Source organism: Periophthalmus magnuspinnatus, chromosome 14 (assembly GCF_009829125.3).
Source record: "Periophthalmus magnuspinnatus isolate fPerMag1 chromosome 14, fPerMag1.2.pri, whole genome shotgun sequence".
Lineage (NCBI taxonomy): Eukaryota > Metazoa > Chordata > Actinopteri > Gobiiformes > Gobiidae > Periophthalmus > Periophthalmus magnuspinnatus.
The window spans coordinates 23,841,000-23,860,427 of record NC_047139.1 but is presented as its reverse complement, the minus strand read 5'-3'; the positions used below and the strand labels follow the sequence as shown (position 1 = coordinate 23,860,427).

General features: G+C 37.9%; 1 protein-coding gene across 5 annotated transcripts; it reads left to right on the top strand.

Moving 5' to 3' along the window:
• The first annotated feature begins 1,361 nt into the window (after positions 1-1,361).
• p2rx1 (purinergic receptor P2X, ligand-gated ion channel, 1) lies at positions 1,362-19,425 on the top strand. Of its 5 annotated transcripts, none has more exons than XM_033978944.2 (14): positions 1,362-1,640; positions 4,961-5,105; positions 8,744-8,815; positions 9,391-9,460; positions 12,160-12,247; positions 12,782-12,862; positions 14,688-14,829; positions 14,924-15,069; positions 15,381-15,471; positions 15,563-15,628; positions 16,734-16,829; positions 17,697-17,786; positions 17,923-17,977; positions 18,973-19,350. In XM_033978944.2, exons 1-14 carry the CDS (start codon positions 1,495-1,497, stop codon positions 19,014-19,016), a joined length of 1,332 nt encoding a protein of 443 aa, XP_033834835.2. In that variant the 5' UTR covers positions 1,362-1,494; the 3' UTR covers positions 19,017-19,350. The 5 variants fall into 5 exon arrangements, with proteins under 5 accessions (XP_033834835.2, XP_033834838.1, XP_033834836.1 ...); XM_033978945.2 differs by having other exon boundaries at positions 1,371-1,640; positions 17,923-17,964; positions 18,973-19,404; XM_033978947.2 differs by lacking the exon at positions 17,697-17,786 and having other exon boundaries at positions 17,923-17,964; positions 18,973-19,425.
• The last annotated feature ends 3 nt before the right edge of the window (positions 19,426-19,428 follow it).

The following is a 19,428-nucleotide window of genomic DNA, read 5'->3' as shown; positions in this document are numbered from 1 at the left end:
CCTTACACCAGTGTCAGTCACTGAAGTGAAGTCAGTGTAATTTCTTTAAGGATATTTTATGTATCCTCTTCCTCGTTTGTCTGCTGCATTTGACTTTATAAATGTGGGTGCTTTTTCAAATCCATGCAAAAGCCTCACAATCCTACAATCCCATAAACCATTGCACTGTTGGCCACTTGCATATGTTGTCGCAAATAACCCGATTTAGATATTAAACATGATTGTAGTAATATGTCCTATAATCTGCCCAGATTTGGATCCTGTCTGGGGTCCTGTTTTCTTATTTAAATGTAGTAACTGTTGAATTTATATGTTCACTTAATGTATTCCTTCTACCACTTTGATTCCAATTGTGTCCCTCGCCTCTTTCTGAGAAGGTGCAGATTAAGAATGCAAAGAAGGTATTGGGCGAGGAAAAGCTGGAGCACTGTTCGCCTGTGCACCCAAATGGCGATAAATCGTAAGAAGGCTTAACGTCTCCAAAATGTTGACATGATGAGAGGAGCTGCGCGCATATTGTGTGTTTGTTTATGTCACAGCTTGAGTTGAAACTATCTGCATTCGCCACACAGGAAGAGAATGTCAAGGCAATTTGATAAGAAGAAGAGGAGGTGGCAGCTAAATTTATGTGTAAAGTTATCTTATAGTTTAAAGTCTATATAACAGGGTAGACTACTCATTTTGCTACAATATAAGTAACTACATTTAAAATTTTGCTGAAATCTTGCCTAGTATTTTTCTATTATGTTTTTATTTGGTGAATATAGGCCTAATATAATTTGCGGTTGAACACGGGCAGCAGATGTGACATTAGTAGAGGTAATTCTATAACTGTTATCTAGCAACAATAGTGTTAATAAGAGCCAAAACTTTTAAATTGCTTAGTACTTATGATTAGACTAATACAAATAAATGCCAACATCATTATTTTGTTATATGAAGTTTTAAGACTGCAAGAAGAAAAAAAAATCACAAATTATTCTGACATTTTGGTTGGAATTTTTGGTGTTGATAACAGAGGCATCAAACCGTTTTAGAACTCACTACTACTTCCTGTATTTTTGTACTTTTCCTTTCAATTTTCTTTCCACAAACTGCCACATAACTCATGTCAAACTATGAACAATATTTACAGCAATAATTAGAAAAACCTGAAACCCTTCCATATGCTCTTTAAGTCACATAACAGGGGATGAAAAGGATCTTAATGGATTTCAATAACAACTGGAAACCATGTGTGTATTGCAGGGGTATTGAAGGGATCCTATGCGAGACAGATTCTCATGACACAGAAGGGAGGGGTTATAAAGTGGGAGGTGATTTGGGAGTCCACAGCTGACTTCTTCTTCTTCTGAGTGCTTGCAGAAGACCTTTCTGTCACAAGAGAGGACTCACACCGACCACCACACCAAGTCCCAGAGGAGGTGGAGGAGTCTACAGGATTCTGCATGCCACTATAAGCTTCAATATTGACCCTGATTTTGGAAGGGGTCAATGGAAAAAATGAGAAACAAAATTACAAATGCCCTCTCAGACTTTTTGTTTGAGTATGAGACCCCACGTCAGGTGCTGGTGAGGAACAGGAGAGTGGGAGTGGTGTGCCGGTTAATTCAGCTCGGAGTTCTGGGTTATATCATTGGGTAAGTTTTGTTTATTTGGGAGGAAATTGCACGTACAAGCATTGCATTGTTGTTAGTGGTCCATGTGACACTTTAGTAAGCTAATTTACTGCACATTCTTGTACTATAGAGCAAGTGGTGTTGACTAATTTTGTGCTGACAGCCGTGTTAGGGAAGAATACCGTTACATAATATTGAATACTTTCATTAAGATTCATTTAATTATTCGTGACATTGTCCAATCACAGTCCTGTATTCTGAATATATAGAATAAACTCACATTAAGTTGCGTAATATTATAGTGTAAAAATGCAATAGAGGATTAAAACAGCTTTGTAAATACATTTGTTTAGCCCCTTATTAGGGAAAAAAGCAGTGAGTAAATGCCCTGGCATACAGTTAGTCAGATGTACTATTCTGAAGAGTTCTGCTCCATGTATTTAGTGATTTCCCAACACCGACTGACAAAGAGAGCAGATATGAAGAAAGATAACATCATTGCTTTTGTTACATTGTATTGCTTGTTCTGACATGTTTGTTTCATGCTAAGTCAGTCCACTCAAAGACATTTCCGTTAACTTGAATTCTTTGGATATCTTTGGATATCTTTGGATTTCTTGAATTTCTGCGTAGCTGTAGTAGTATGACCTGAGGATGTGTGTGATATGAACAAGCGGAGGCGTATGTTAACTCCGATTACAATCAAAGTGCTGCCCAGTTCAATGCCAGCTAAGCTACTGTAGACATGCTACCTTAAGCTGGTGACCGTACAGATAAGGCAAATAGTCCTGGGCACCTGAAAAAACAGCAAGTGTCGCTAATGGCAACAAGAAGACATGTCACTCTGAATCTGAGATGAAATGTGCTGCTTTAACTTGACTGGTTGTCTTTGTCAAACTGGGAATCCGGAGGTCAGTCTAGAGATGTGAAAAATCGCCCCTGATAAGAAGTGTTGGGCTTTTATGTCCCGCTGTCACCTGCCCCTTACTGATGTCCAGCCACATCAGACGACATGTGATTGGCACAAAAGAAGATGAGATTATAAAAGCTGACGGCAGAAGTTCTCTTGAAGTCTTTACCTTGTCACTGTCATTCTGTGTCGGAGATATAAGTAAGACAAATTAGGACTGTGACCAAAGCAATGTTATCTCATTTGAATGCCAATAGAAAAATTCAGTTCTTTTGCTATGGATCATATCTGGACGACTGAAGGATTACACAGGCATCTCATTTGGCTGGTGAAAAGTCCAAATATTGTCTATACCAGGAAGTCAGATCCCATGAATAGAACAACATGTGAAATGAATTAGATGTAGAAGATGTTTTTAAATTCGTATTGTTATTCTAACAAAAATATCATGATATGGAAAATGAATATACTTTCACTAGAATTGTATTGTCGTCGTTCTAATATTGTTTGACATGATGAAATTTAAAAAAAGAAAAAAATATATTTGGTCCAGTTGACAGAATTGAATTCTTTTTACTATGGCTCGACTGAGGGATTACGCAGACAAGATGAAATAACGACATTAACTTAATTTCAACTCCCAACGTCAAGTATTTAGTGCAGAAAAGTGTTAGAATTGAAGTTGTATTTGTACAAAATTTGATATGAACCTGTTTTAAAAACCTCTTTAAAAATCCATAAATCACAACAAAACATATTGTGTAATTAGGACAATTAATAATATTTTAATTAAGACCAAGATTCAGTTATTTCAGTTATTTCTATTTCTAGATTCATCGGAAAAAATGTACTATTTTTTTTTAAACAACGATTGATGATGATTAAAAACATGTCTTGTTTAAGTTCCCAAATATAATACTGAAAGTCTTTTTGTATTTGTGAAATAGAATTGAAAAGACTGATAAAGAATAAATATGGTTCATTTTTTGTCATATTGCCCAGCCCTATACGTACTGCAGAGAATCAATTACACTAAATATTGGTATTCTGCATTATATTTGTAAAAAAACAACTTTGGCTCATCTCCCATGTCTTTTCACGACTATAGAAGTTCGCAGTGATTTTAATTAGACAGTGTTAAATGTACATTCTCATTTCTGTCATTATCTCACCACAGCAGCCCAATTAAGCCAACAAAGCTTTTAATTATTCCCCATTTTCTACTGGTGTTCATTAACAGCACACTATTGTATGAATGTTTTTGAATTGGTGTGAACAGTACTGGCCCTGTGTAGCAGAGGGGAGGAGAGCCTTGAGCACACTGTTCCTACGCGGCTGATATAATCTCTGTTTGGGAAGCACACGCCGTTTCAGTTCACGCTTTTTTCATTAACATGCTCCATTTTTTGCTCTTTCCTCTCTTTGAATGTGCTCCCATAAGCTCTGGCATTGACTAATTTGATTTGCAAATGTGATAGAACTACAGTAACGGTGCTTTTCAGTGTTTTCTGTCAGTGTGGATTTGTTGAATGAATGGGAGCTGTAAAGTGTTTCTTATGGGCCGAATGCCACAGGGTAATTACTTCTAACAATGTAAAAAAAACAACAACAAAAAAACTTAAACGTATACATATGTGCACTTGCCAGCTGGTACTCATAGCCTTTGGTCACGTAGAAAATCAGCCATGAAATGTACTTGTTATTAAAATATGAAGTCCTACTTATGAATCGGGAGAAAGACTCATTAAAGTACTGTCTGTAGGATGTACATGTGCCAGTTTTAAGGTTAAAATCTATGTTTAAAGGTCCAGTATGTCACTTTCTCGTAGTGGTCCATGCATGATTCCACAGAAATAGAAACTGAAAACCATACCTTGAATATTTTCCATGGAAATAGATGAAGTTTATACTGGAATTGTAGAAGCCAAAGAAACAACATTTCCATGGAAGGAAGTAGGAGGAGGAGGTAAAAAAAGAGTCATGTTTGTGGAGATGCAAGCCCCTGCTCATAATAAGGACGCTTGTTTTTCAGCGCAATAAACACTTTGGTCAGTGGTCATGGCTTTTCCATTTTCAAAGTGCTTTAGGTCAAGGAACCACTCACTCATCTACACACATTCATATATCAGTAGATACAAGGGATGTGGTGCGTTAAGTGGAATCGCACCTTCAACCAGTTTGCAATGACTACCAATACTTACATTTTCCCCCTTGACTGCCCTGCTCTTGCGCTTCTGTCTTGTTCACCATGCTTTATGCACTTTGCTTCGAGTAAAAACAAATGCTGATGATGTGATAGTCGAAGTGGCGTTTATGTCCTAAGAGAAAGTGTAAACGTGCTGCAGGGTTTATATGGCACCTCCGCGTGTCACTGCCCGTGGAGACTGGACGTAGCGTTGAAACGTTATGTATTTTTCTCTGACCTTCGTAGGTGGGTGTTCATCTATGAAAAAGGCTACCAGTCCACCGACACTGCAATCAGCACCACCCTAACCAAAATGAAAGGAGTGGGCTACACCAATGTGGATGGAATGGAGAAGATCTGGGATGTGGCAGACTATGTGTTCCCACCACAGGTCAGTCAATGCACAGCGAAGGCCTGTGTAACTGTGTGGATTTTTACTAAGAAATATCCAAAATAAAAATCCACAAATGTTGAACCGTATCATAATTTGTTAGGGGATTGGGTCCTCAAGCCTGCAATATTAATGTCTTATCTTAAAGTCCTTTCAGCTGACAACAATCACATCTTTAGAGCTGAATAATGAAACTATCTCCTGAGGCTCTTGTGAAAAAATCATTTTACTTTTGTTTATTTATACTGACGTTGAAGAGAAGACGTTGAACTTGTGCCAGTTTTTTTCTTTCATGTAGATCATACCCAGTAATTACAGAGATATTAACCATAAACAGTAGTGGATGAAGTACTCAGTTTTGTTACTTAAGTAAAAGTACAGCTACAGAGGTAAAAAATTACTCAAGTAAAAGAAAAATATCACATGAAAAAATGTACTTTAGTAAAAGTATTGAAGTACCTGTATAAAAAATGTACTTAAAGAGTAAGAAGTAAAAGTGTGTAAATGTAGTGGTATTGATTTAAAAAAAATAAATGGTCAAGAGCAGCAAGCAGCAGTGTTTTTATTTTTCTCATAAATTTTATGTATTTATTTTTGTTTACTTAAAGCAGAAGCTTGAGCTGGAAACTTTAGTCATTATGTTACCACGGACATGGTAAAAAGAACCCCTCCCATCCTATAAAAAGTACTTTTTACTTTTCAGTGCAGTTCAAAAATGTAGTGGAGTAGAAAGTACAGATATTGCTCTCAAATGTAGTAAAGTAAAAGTAAAAAGTATCCACTGTAAAATGTACACAAGTATAGTACAGATACCTGAAAACGTTATTTAAGTACCGTACTTTAATACTTGCACTTCGTTACCTTCCACCACTGACCATGAACCAGGTTAATAAATTTGCAATCCATCATTTGAACAACAAATTCTACGACAGAATTCAGCCCTGTCTGCAGTTCAGTGTTAAACTATAGGAATTCAAGAATGTTGTTATGAACCCATGTACAAGCAGATGACCAGTGCTGGGATTAAAATAAATGGGTGAAATGTTACCACAGTCAAATACTATAAATCCAAGTGTCAGACGGAGTGAGGATCAGGCTGGGTCAGACCAGTGCAGAGGCTGTGGTCACTGGAGGATGTAGATCAACAGTGAAAGTGAAAGGTACAGGAGCATGTCACTCAAGTCCAACTCAAGTCAATCTACAAATCATCCATACAACTCATCAGTGGTGAAATGTAAAGTACAAGTTGTAAAGTACTGTACATAAGTAGAATTCTTTACTTAAGTACATTTTACAGTGGGTACTTTTTACTTTTACTTTCATATTGTTATTGTTGACCAAAATATGTATCATTTTTCAATTAATATCACTACATTTACACTTTAACAAATTAAGACTTGTGTGAAATACTTTTCTTTTTTACCCTTAAAGCACATTTTTAAACAGGTACTTAAATATTTTTACTTAAGTAGATTTTTTCATGTGATACTTTTTTTACTTAAGTAACTTTATCTCTATCTGTTTTAGTACTTTTACTTAAGTAACTAAACTGAGTACTTCATCCGCCACTGGAGTTGATTACGTAAAAGTCTATTCATATTTTAATTCCAGTTTGACCTTACACATGATGTACACGTGACAGTCTGTTGACCTGTGCCTGTTGTGCTTTAACATGTCGTCTGATTCAATCCAGTAACACTGTGTTTTAATGAACCCTATGACAGTGGGTAAGTGTTTAAACCATCATTTTATAGGAGCACTATATGACTTTACTAGTGCGGGGTCTGCCACCTGCTTGTTTCCATGGATATGTTATCATTTTCGCTAGAATGTTCCACTGGCATTAAACTTGTCTATCTCGCATTGATATTCTCAAAAATAACTCTGAAAATGAGCTCTGTAAGCACAGCCTTTTATGCTCGTCTCCATAGTGATAGACATGTCTAATGCCGTCGTGTGGAACATCCCAGACAAAGCAATATCATCTTCAAGCAGGTTACCCTTCACCAGAAAACTTCCATAGTGCATCTTTAAGCAAGCATGTATTTGTATGTGTTTGTGTCAGTGATTCTATCGTTGCACATTCATGACAAAAACATGACCTGAGCGACAGGACACTGAAGTCACCTGAGTTAATGTTTAGACAGACTGGATGGTTATATAGTTATGGCTTCACTGTAAATAAGAGCTCATTTCAAACAGGACATGTGTGTGCTTTAAAACTTTTAAAGGTGAAGACAGTTTAAGCTGACCCCTCCCTCATGTGTGCAAACATCACATAAAGAATAGACAAACAATAAAAATGGCAATGAACTCAGGGTTTTATTGGGTTAATTTTAATTTAACACAACAGAAACTAACTGGTGTTTCTGGTGAAGGGCCCGCTACCTGCTTGTCTCTAAGTAAATGTTATTGATTTGTCTGAAATGTAGCGCAGTATGGCATTAAACTCCTGTATATCTGCATGGAGACAAGCAGGCGACGGCAACAGGCAGGTGAGATCTGTGGAGAGACAACCTCACTTACAGTAATGATGCATATTTTTCAAGGTATTTTGAGCAATGAAAACACCTGTAAATGTTCCACAATATGGCAATAAACGTAAACTCTATTTTGTGTTTAATGCCATGCTGTGGAACATTTCAGGCAAAGCATCTCCATGGAGACAGGTGGTGGATCCTCCATCAGAAAATTTACATAGTGCACCTTTAATGAGGTTTAATGAACTTAACGACTACGAATGACCACACTCAACATTTTTTGCAGGCAGTTGTTCCATGGTTTATGCTTAATATGCACACTTTGAATAGACACTTAGAATGTGCTATCTGTGCATTATGTAAAAGTGAAAGGACAATAAAGAGTCATTATACATTGTAAAGTGTATATTGATGGTAACCATGTTTGTTTTGATAGGTGTGTTATGCTTTGGCACATTGCCTGTGATGACAAACCCTATAGTTATGGGAAATGAGTGTATGCAGTAAAGTTAAGTGTCCTATATTACATAAAGCTCCTGTGAGCTTTAATCCATGTTATGATGCTGTTATCTCCTCAAAAACATACCTGCTGTTGGGTTCTTTCATTCACAGGTGTATGAGTAATCCTCTATTATTAGTCTGTCTGCATCTCCAAAGCTCAAAATGTTCTGTTCCACCTTGTGATGTCATGAAGTGGTAGTTTTCAAGTTAACAGCTCCCTTTACCTTTAGTACAGCAATTCCAGGACTGAAATAATCTCCAAATGATTCTAGTAAAGGTGTATGGAGCACTTCCTGTATTACCACATGACATCACAAGGTGGAACAAAGTGTTTTTAGTTTGAAAGAAGAACTCAGCCTCAATATGCGGGGTTTGTGTGTTAAACATGTGTGAATGAAACAAAACGCAACTCCAGTTATATTTGTGATGAGAAAACAACATTACAACATAGATCAAAAAATAGTATGGTATGGACCCTTTAATGCAGATCCAGTAACACTGTTGTTACTTTAAGCCCTTCACATGGCCCATATCATAGACTGTTCCAAAGCTTTACAATGTTGATCTCTGGACACACATGTTCTACTGTGTAATTGCTTTGATCATATCGTATTAAAACCATACGTGATAGACTGTCTGCTTCGTGTGTACACACAGGGAGACGCATCGTTTGTGGTGATGACGAATTACATCATAACAGAAGGCCAGTCACTGGGAAAGTGTCCCGAGGTATCTGCTTGTACTTATTTAGTCGGCTTGTCTCTTCTCTCTTCCTCTAACATACTCAACAACTACTTCCTTAAATAGTCAAGATGCACGGAAACTGTGCCTCATTCCACAACTGTTTGTGTAATTGGCCAGTTGTGTATACTAAACTTCATACAAGTGGGTATTTGAAATAGCCACTAGTGTATTTATTTACACAGCACACACACATTTTACAGCATGCAACAGTATTAGACTAAAGGCAGGGATTATTGACTTTTTTTTTTTTTTTTTTTTTTTTTACAAATTTGGGTATATTTCAGGTACTTTTTGACACAGTGCACTGAATTACTTCTAAATATTAAAGTAAGAAGTGAAAAGTCAGAATAATATGAAGTATGAGGTATTGACAAGTGGCCTATGTTATTCCATTTGAGTAATACAGTTTTGCAGTTTTGTTTTATACCTTAAACAGATATTAGACTATTGTGTTTAGCTTATATTCCACTTTATATTAAGACAGGTTTGTGTGTAAACATTGGCAGTTTCCCTTTGGTTACACGACTTTAAACTGACTGATAACATGTTCTCTTCCTTAGCTTCCTGGTAAGCACAACTGTACCAAAGATGCTGACTGTGAAGGAGGGAGTTACAAACGCACAGGACATGGTAAATTCTACTGACCTAAATGCCCCACTGCACTCACTCACTGATGTGTCACTCCTGCAAACTCACTCCAAACATATGAATTAAACAACTCTTTAACACGGCAGATTTAAAATGAAAAACAAAAAATAACTCTGGAACTCCATACTGAAAGTTACATTCAAATCTCTAAAAGCAGCAAAAAAACAAAACAAACAAACTGATTGATTGGCCACAGTATTGCATTAAACTCATCTATCTCCGTGGAGACAAGCAGGTGATGCGACCAGGCCATGGTACAAGTCAGATCTAAGCAGAGGTGACACAGCTTACAGTTGTTTTTCAAGGCTTTTTTTTAGCGATATAAACAGACATAATTGGAAAAAAATAAGTTAGATTAAGCTGAATGATGTATAGTACTGAACATTCCAGGCACTGCAATAATATCTCCATGGAGACAGTCCCCTCGAAAAGTTACTCCGTGTAACTTAAAAGTAAAAGTAGTAGTGTACTGTACTTAAGTATACATTTTAGGTATCTGTAATTTTTCAATGAATACTTTTTACTTTTACTTCACTACATTTAAGAGCAGTATCTATTCTTTCTACTCCACTACATTTTTTTACATTTCCACAGTTTGAGCAAATAAAAATATACAAATAAAAACAGTAAAAAAAAAAACAAAACTGATTCAGCTATTTCTAGGGAACAAAATTCAACACAAATCTGTATCAAAATCACTACATTTGAAGCATTATAAGACCTCAAAATCTGTGTGAAATACTTTTACTTTCTACTCTTTAAGTACATTCTTAATCTTTAATACTTTTTTTCATGTGATACTTTTACTTTTGCTTGAGTATTTTGTGCACCGGTACTGAGTTCTTCTTCTACCAGAGGTGTCAGGTCAGGCTTTCCTTCATTTATAAGGCAAATATTTAGACATGTTTTCTTTATTCAACAAAAGGGAAAAATTGGATTAGATAAACAAGCAACTATTTCTTAACAGCCAAGCAGTAGAGTTTCTGTTATGCGTTATAGTCAGCCCTGCCTTAAGTAAGCAGAGTCTGATGAAGCTGTATGTTAGCACAGGGCTTAAGACAAGAGGATATCCTACTACTAGTACACAATGCAAATAGACATCGCTTAGACGGCCATGGTGGTAGGACTGGACAATACATCTCAACAGTATGAACGCGATCTGAAATTCATATGCTTCTTGAGTGCAATCTGAACAGAATCCACATTTTTAAACATATATTGCAAGCCTAAACACAATGTCCAGCCTTAGTTTACGGTTGCATAAATATCTTTTCTCCACGGTTAAATAAAGTCATCAGCTGTAGCATCTGCTCCAATAAACCCCGAGCCTCCCAGAGCCTTAGATGTGTCCGATCGAGAGCGGTCTCATTGAGCTGGAGGTGCGGGGAGAGGCGAGGAGCTGTCATTAGAGCTGCAGACGGGTAAACAAGCCCGTCGCCCCACAGTCACGCTCACAGAACACTGCACACTCATAAACACACAGGCCGACTCAAGCTGACCATAACAGGAGAGGAAGCAAATATTACAACTGCACAATATACTGCAATGAACTGAAATCAGAACAGAAATCAGTCAGTGCAAATCACAAAGATGGTAATGTTTTGTATGGTAATATGCACAGTGTGTTTTTAATAGTTATTTGTCTTGATTTTGCATGTTTCTAGTCTCGAACTGTTCTCTGTTCTGAACAACAACTGCGAGCCCTAGTAGTTTATAGACCTCTACAAACATGTCCTGAAATGGGAGTCTTGTATTAGTTCATCAGTTCATATTTCAGTCTTTTCTCAAATGTTAATGCTCCTGGAGTTGTTTACAATGAGAATTCTGAGCTGAGTCCCAGTATAAACCACAGCAGTGAAGAAGTATTCAATTTTGAGCCCGAGCAAACAAATACGCAAGTAAAAGTAATGAAAAATCTAAGTAAATGTTACAAAAAATGTACTTGAAGGGTAAGAAGTGAAAGTATTCTGTGCAGATTTTGAGATCTAATGACATTTCAGATGAATGGATGTGTTAAAAAAAAAAAAAAAACAAGGTCTCAGATAATAATAAAAATACTTCTGCTTTTCAGTTCAGTTTGAAAATGTAGTGGAGTAGAAAGTACAGATACCCTCTGTCAAATGTGTCTGTTTAATCCCTTAGTTGTCCAGGTCTGGTCCATAGTAAAAAACAAGAATAAAATGTGTCCAGTTACTTTTGAGAAAATTGTGCAGCCCTGTTGTAAAAAAAACAAACAAAACAAACAAAAAAACTAAATATTATATCATTAAAACCCTGGTAATCCTTTAATTTTTAGACCTCTACAAACATTTTCTAAAATACATGAAATTCTTGATTTTTAGTCTTTACTCAGATGTGAACCCACAGTTTTTTTTCCTCTAAAATCCTGCCACTTTAGCAAATATGCATTGTAGATTTAAATGGCTGAAAGATCAAATTATATGCAGAAGATGACTCAAGTGCAGATAAAGAAAAGTGTTCCGGCATTAGCTTCGCCTCATATCTCGCTGCCTGCTCCTCCAGATGTAGAGCTCAGATAAAACTGGAGAACTGCAAGCACATAACTTCATCATGTTTGGAAATGATCTCTGCCAAACCTCGTGCACTTGCATCTGCCTGTCTTTACACTCTGATTTCATTGTCTTTATGTAGCTGAACTTTTCCAAATCTTGTATTTTCAGGAACCATGACCGGAGTTTGTAATGACACTACAAAGACATGTGAGGTACAGGCCTGGTGTCCGGTGGAGAACGACCACCACATCCCAGAGTGTGTATTCCATGGATCTATTAAAATAACAATATTAACAGTAATACAGTACGGTGTATTCCTATAGCCTGTTCACCTTATGCCGGAAGTTGCCATGGGCTCTGCCATCGTCATTCGGGTTGAATTATTTTGCACGGGGCTAATGATCTTCACAGCAAATAAGTTCTATACAGACTCCAAAACCATTTTAAAGCCTCCAGAGAATTGGTGCAGTGTTGATTTGTTGGTCAAATGAACACTGCCTACTTTATATCGTATTTTAGCCGTAAAACTTTGACCAGATTCTCAGTTGAAATTAATGGGATTTCTGCTTAACCGGAAGTGACTCCACAAAGAAAGTGTAGTTTAGTAACATTTACGGCAAACATCCTAGTGGTATAATGACAATAAACTACCATGAACACTTGTCTATCCATTTTATTGTGATATAGTCCCATCTCTACCCATAATTCTAAGGGGTGATGTAGATTTACCGCTTATGTCATCACCTTTTTGTTGTATAAATGTAAATGTGCTCTTTCTTTCTCCACACAGCCCTCCATTGCTGCTATCTGCAGAGAACTTCACACTTTTCATCAAAAACTCTGTCACATTTCCATTATTTGGCATCACAAGGTAATGGTTATATTTTCCTCAGTAGATGCTTTGCCTATAGTCTGTATACAGTGGTGGAATGCAACAAAGTAAAAGTAGTGTACTCAAGTATACATTTTATCTACTTGTATTTCACTTAAGCAGATTTTAAAGTGGATACTTTTTACTTTTACTTTCTACTCCACTACATTTTTGAACTGGATTGAACAGTTTTTTAATTATTGTCTGGACCTGCTGAGAAGGCTGAGAGGTTTATTTTTAACATGTTTATAATTTGAGTGAACATACAAAGAAAAAAACTTCAGCTGTTTCTGTTGCACAAATCTTTATCAGAATCTCTACATTTGAAGCTTTATTTGATCTCAAGATCTGAGTGAAATTCTTTTACTTTTCACTGCATTAGTACATTTTCGACCGTCATCCGACCGATAGTCAAACCTCGGATTCCGGAGGAGCAGTGTGGTTTTCGTCCCGGTCGCAGAACACTGGACCAGCTCTATACTCTCCATCGGGTCCTCGAGGGTTCATGGGAGTTTGCCCAACCAGTCCACATGTGTTTTGTGGATTTGGAGAAGGCATTTGACCGTGTCCCTCGTGGTGTCCTTTGGGGGGTGCTCTGGGAGTATGGGGTCCGGGGCCTTTTGCTAAGGGCTGTCCGGTCCCTGTATGACCGGAGCAGGAGCTGTGTTCGCATTGCCGGCAGTAAGTCAGACCTGTTCCCGGTGCATGTTGGACTCCACCAGGGCTGCCCTTTGTCACCGGTTCTGTTCATTATATTTATGGACAGAATTTCTAGGTGCAGCCAGGGGCCGGAGGGGGTCTGGTTCGGGAACCACAGGATTTCATCTCTGCTGTTTGCAGATGATGTTGTCCTGATGGCTTCTTCGAGCCAGGACCTGCAGCAGGCACTGGGGCGGTTTGCAGCCGAGTGTGAAGCGGCTGGGATGAGAATCAGCTCCTCCAAATCCGAGGCCATGGTTCTTGACCAGAAAAAGGTGGTTTGCTCTCTCCGGGTGGGTGGTGAGTCTCTGCCCCAAGTGGAGGAGTTCAAGTATCTCGGGGTCTTGTTCACGAGTGAGGGAAGGATGGAGCGTGAGATTGACAGGTGGATCGGTGCAGCGTCTGCAGTGATGCGGTCGCTGTATCGGTCCGTTGTGGTAAAGAAGGAGCTGAGCCCAAAGGCAAAGCTCTCGATTTACCGGTCAATCTACGTTCCTACCCTCACCTATGGTCATGAGCTCTGGGTAATGACCGAAAGGACAAGATCACGGATACAAGCGGCCAAAATGGGCTTCCTCCGCAGAGTGGCCGGGCGCACCCTTAGGGATAGGGTGAGGAGCTCGGTCACACGGGAGGAGCTCAGAGTAGAGCCGCTGCTCCTACACGTTGCGAGGAGCCAGCTGAGGTGGCTCGGGCATCTGCTCAGGATGCCTCCTGGACACCTCCCTAGGGAGGTGTTCTGGGCATGTCCCACCGGGAGGAGGCCCTGGGGAAGACCCAGGACACGCTGGAGGGACTATGTCTCTCGGCTGCCCTGGGAACGCCTTCAGATCCCACCGGAGGAGCTGAAGGACGTGTCTGGGGTGAGGGAAGTTTGGGAGTCCCTGCTTAGACTGCTGCCCTCGCGACCCGGCCCAGATAAGCGGAAGAAAATGGATGGATGGATGGATAGTACATTTTTAAATTGATACTTTAATACTTTTACAGATTTTTTCATGTAATATTTTACTTCAGTTTTTTTTTTTGCTCTGGTATATACGTAGCTACGAGTGCACTATATATTTACCCTCCACATTTCCATGCTCTTGTATAATTTGATTTGAACAAGCCTCTCTGGTTATTTCAGGAGTAACCTGGTTGAAGGTATTGACTCGAAGTACATCAGTAAATGTCTTTACCATCCAGAGACAGCTCCTCTCTGCCCCATATTCAGCCTGGGAGACATAGTCAGAATATCTGGCTTCAACTTCGAAACAATAGCAAAAGTGGTAAGTTTTACCACAAGATAGGTCTTTTTGGTCTTTGATGTTTTATTCCCTTTGTCAATGCAAAACATTATTAAATGTGGTTTGAACTCTACAGGGAGGAGCCATAGGCATTGTGGTGGACTGGTTATGTAACTTTGATCTGGATGTGCGACACTGTAAACCCGAGTACAGCTTCCATGGCCTGTACAGAAACCCAGACGAGACAGACAAGTTTCGAGCATCTGTGGGATACAACTTCAGGTGTGACCCTCTTCCCTGCAGCCGCAGCATGGACAGTAATGGAGCCTATGATCCACAGGGCTCCACACACATATTTGCTCTAATATGAGGTTTAAATAACCCAGCTAACAGCGCTCATCATGTTTGTATTTGAGCTGCTGCCATTTGTATCTGCAGTTCAAAGCCTCACTTGTTATATACTATTTCAGTTACAGTATAAATACTTGTATCGCACATTCATTTTCTGTTCCTTTCCTATAATAACAAATACAGGGTTGGGTTTGGAACATGTAAATGCAATATTTGCAATAACTTGTATACAATGTGCTTAGGTATGCAAGGCATTATATTGAAAATGGAGTTCAGAAAAGGACTCTTTTCAAAGCGTTTGGAATAAGGATTGAAGTAATAACACATTCACTGGTGAGTCTAAATCTGTGTCTGTTACAGGAAACTGTGTGTAACAAATAATAAAACACATAATTATAACATGAGATAACTGTGTACTTTGCAGGCCAGGAAATTTGATATCATCCCAACATTAACCGCCATAGGCTCAGGTGTGGGCATTTTTGGAGTGGTGAGTTTCATGTGTATTAGGTCGACTACAAGCAGCAGACTTGGGGACTTACAAGTCGTGACTTGGACTCGACTCAGACTTGAGACCCGACTTGATCAAATGGACTAAGACTTGAGACTCGACTTGGTCTTGAGGCCAATGACTCGGGACTTGACTTGACTCAGGCCTGTGACTTGAAATGGCTTGATGCTTCTCCTCAAGTACTAAATATTGCTACCCACTCACGTATTTGTTACTAGGAATGTAACGGTAACTGAAATACTGTGATATTGTATAGACAAATGTTTCATAATAATATTCAGACTGTCATAATAATTGGATTATAAGATCCCTCACTTAAATGCTTTGTTTAATTGCAGCAGCAGCTAATAAACAAAGGGAGCTACACGGACCATGATCCTTTGCTCCATTTCAGTGCAAACTACATGACAAAATAATTGTTATTAACCGCTACCAAATATGAATTCTTTGGATTATGACAGTAATGATTCACACTAAGATCATTTAAAAAGAGAAAGTATCATGTCCCCAATTCTGTTAGCCTCTTCAGAATATTCTAATAAATGTTGTAAGGTGAGATTTGGGTATTGTTACATCTCTATTTGTAACCATGACTTTTTTAGGCAGTACAATTTAGTTTAAAAGGAGTATAAATTGCAAAAATATGAGCTGTTTGTTACTTCAGTTTTGAAGACTTGAAATTACTTGAAGCTCAAAGCAGAGGACTTGGACTCGACTTGGACTCAACTTGGACTTGCCGGTCTGTGACTTGGGACTTGACTTGGACTTGAGGTCAAAGACTTGAGACTTACTTGAGACTTGCAAAACAATGACTTGACTCTGACAGGTAGATAGAGACATGCACATCTGATAAAAACTGAGTCTGTGTGCTGAGTCCAAAGAAACCTGAACTAAACCTGGACAAAACCAGGACTTAATCTGGACTAGAAAAAACTCATCCGCACCACAGTTCTTTGGAGCTTCTAATTTTTATTTAATTTAAAAAAAAAATGTAATAGCACCACACAGTGCTATTTATTTGAGTATCACAAACAATAATAACTTATAGTCTAACTGAATTAACGTTTCATGTCTCATTTTCCAGGCTACTGTGGTTTGTGACTTGGTTCTACTTTATTTGTTACCAAAAAGAGAGTTTTACAAGAATATGAAATTCAAATACACAGAGACACAAAATCAGGTGAGAAATCATGTTTTGTTTGATTCATTTTTTAAAAGCTTCATTCACATGTTCATTATCATCTTTAAACAGCAGATGTCAGCAGATTCGTGTATAACTGTAGGGGATGGAAATGAAGAATCGTAAAGCCAGTTTTTGTCCCGTAAATCATCAAACTAGAAACTGAAACCCAGTAACAAAAAGTAAAATAATCAGATAATTAAGTCTTGGGTTTGCACAAAAGAAATGTGAAGAAATGTGATAAAAAAAAAAGAAAAAGTTTTGTACAATTAATAAAATAATCAGAGGTGTAAAAGTACAGACACTGGAAAAAATACTTGATTGAAAATAAATGTATCACCTGAAAAAATCAACTTAAGTAAAAGTAAAAGTATTAAAATATCAGTTTAAAAATTTACTTAAAGAGTAAAACGTAAAACATTTTCCCTGAGATTTTGAGGTATTTCAGATATCGTGAAAGAAACAATTGAATCGATAGTTTTTATTTGTATATTTTTGTTTGCTTAAATTATGAACATGTTAAAAATAAACCCCTCAGCCTTTTCAGCAGGTCTCAGACAATATATAAAAAGTACTTTGCTACTTTTCCTTTGTAGTGTTCCACCGCTAGAAATAACAATTTAAATCTTTAACATAGTCTCTTTCATGTTTGTCTTTGCACCATGAGTTTGCCCTTTTTGCATAATTTTCCTTATCAAAAGCTGCAGATCATGATCAGATTTTTGTTGTGCATGTAAACAAAGCCAGTGTCAGAGAATATCTCCTAAGACCACTGTCATCAGCACATCACCCCTCCATCCCATCATGCTTTGTCCCGTTTAGACTTATGTCCTTAACTAAAACAGGTGGGACATCTTTTATTCACAGCCTGACAACGACTCCTTCGATTTAGACCCAAACGTCTATTACGGCCTCGGAGCCAAACCAGAACAAGTCCAAGACACTGGGCGGTCCAACGTGAGTGTTGTAGCAGTGAAGACATAAAAGGAGACACTGGATAATCAACTTATTTAGGAGTTTTAGCTTAAACAGAGCAAGAGCATTAACCTCAGCCATTTCCTGTTACAACTGATTTGAACTCTGACCTCTACAGGATCAAGAATCAGAAGGTGGTTCCATAGAGACTGAAGTACGAGTAAGTCTGCACAGTTGAGCAGAAAAATGTACAAGTGTGTAGAATTTATGTTAGTCCCACTACCTGTCCCTCATCCCAATAGTGAGATTCACATATATTACATACAGAAAACATGACAGTATAAAAGTTTTTTTGCTAAAATCATCACTATTTGGACATCCTGACTTTCTAGGTTGTATGTTCTGACCTATTGCTGTTCCATCTCTCTCAGTTCTCAGTGCGTTGGTTGGTAAAAACTGAAATTTATTGTGCGTTTATTGCAGTTATCGTGCATAAGCTGAAAAGGGCACATATTATGCTATTTTCTGATCTGTTATAATGTTGTTTCCTCATCAAAACATGCCCAGAGTTGTGTTTTGTTTCACATGTTTAACACACAAACCCTGCACATTTAGGCTGAGTTATTCTTTCTAATAAAAAACACTCTGTTCCACCTTGTAATGCCATGTGGTAACACAGAAAATGGTTCACTGTGTTTTTTTTTAAACTCCATACACCTTCACTAGGATCATTTGGACAATTTTCAGCCCTGGATTTGCAAACCTCTGCTGAACTAAAGGTAAAAGGTAAACGTTAACTTGAAAACTACCACTAGATGACATCATAAAGTGGAACAGATTATTTTGAGTTTTGCAGATGTCGACAGACTAATAATAAAGACTTACTCAAACATGTGTGAATGAAACAAAACACAACTCCAGGTATGTTTTTGATGAGGTAACAATATTATAGCATGGCTTAAAACTCACAAGAATCCATTTTGTGTAATGTAGCACCTTTAAATGTATTATGTCCAAGTTGAACCACTTTTACTAGCGTTTGAGGAGGTCACCCTATTTGTATTTGTATATATTTTTAAACTACAATTAAAATATTGAACAAAGTCATTCTGTGCCCTGCAACTAAATAAACAACCTGTCATAAATATACTTCCCCTTTGACGTGAGCTGTAACTATAGATTATTACCATCTTATGCATTGTTTTTTCCTTTATTTTCTTCCTTTTAGCACTGACACGAAAGCATTCCAGGCAAATTCCAGATGAACTTTGAAGTGACACCTGCAGTCTCCTTCAAACACCACTCAAATCAGACTATGGACAATTACAGGGATGTGCAACCGATGAATTTTATGTTCATGAACTTGAAAAGGTTGGCCCCAGGGACTGCATCTCTTTCACTTTTCTGTTTTGTTGGGATAGAGCCGTCAATAGAAGTCGACGCTGTGTAGTTTTTGGGTGTAGACAGTTTTGTTGTTCTTTCTTTGGGTACAACATGTTTACTGTAACGGTCTCAAAAGCTGTGTGTTACAATGCACTGAACCCACAATCAAACTTTTTGACTTTTTACCTCATCAATGTGGAGGCAAAATGACACCTTATTGTTGCTGAACGGTACAATACAAATCTGTTTTAGTAGTTTTATGACAGTGATTTTTGTGGCTATAAAGAAAACACAATCAAGT

Bases quoted from the DNA above. Each gene is read 5' to 3' on its own strand.
- p2rx1 (XM_033978944.2), top strand. From the start codon at position 1,495: ATGGAAAAAATGAGAAACAAAATTACAAATGCCCTCTCAGACTTTTTG. The intron at 12,248-12,781 runs GTGTGTATTCCA...TTCTCCACACAG, and splicing joins AACGACCACCACATCCCAGA to CCCTCCATTGCTGCTATCTG. The intron at 15,629-16,733 runs GTGAGTTTCATG...CTCATTTTCCAG, and splicing joins GTGTGGGCATTTTTGGAGTG to GCTACTGTGGTTTGTGACTT.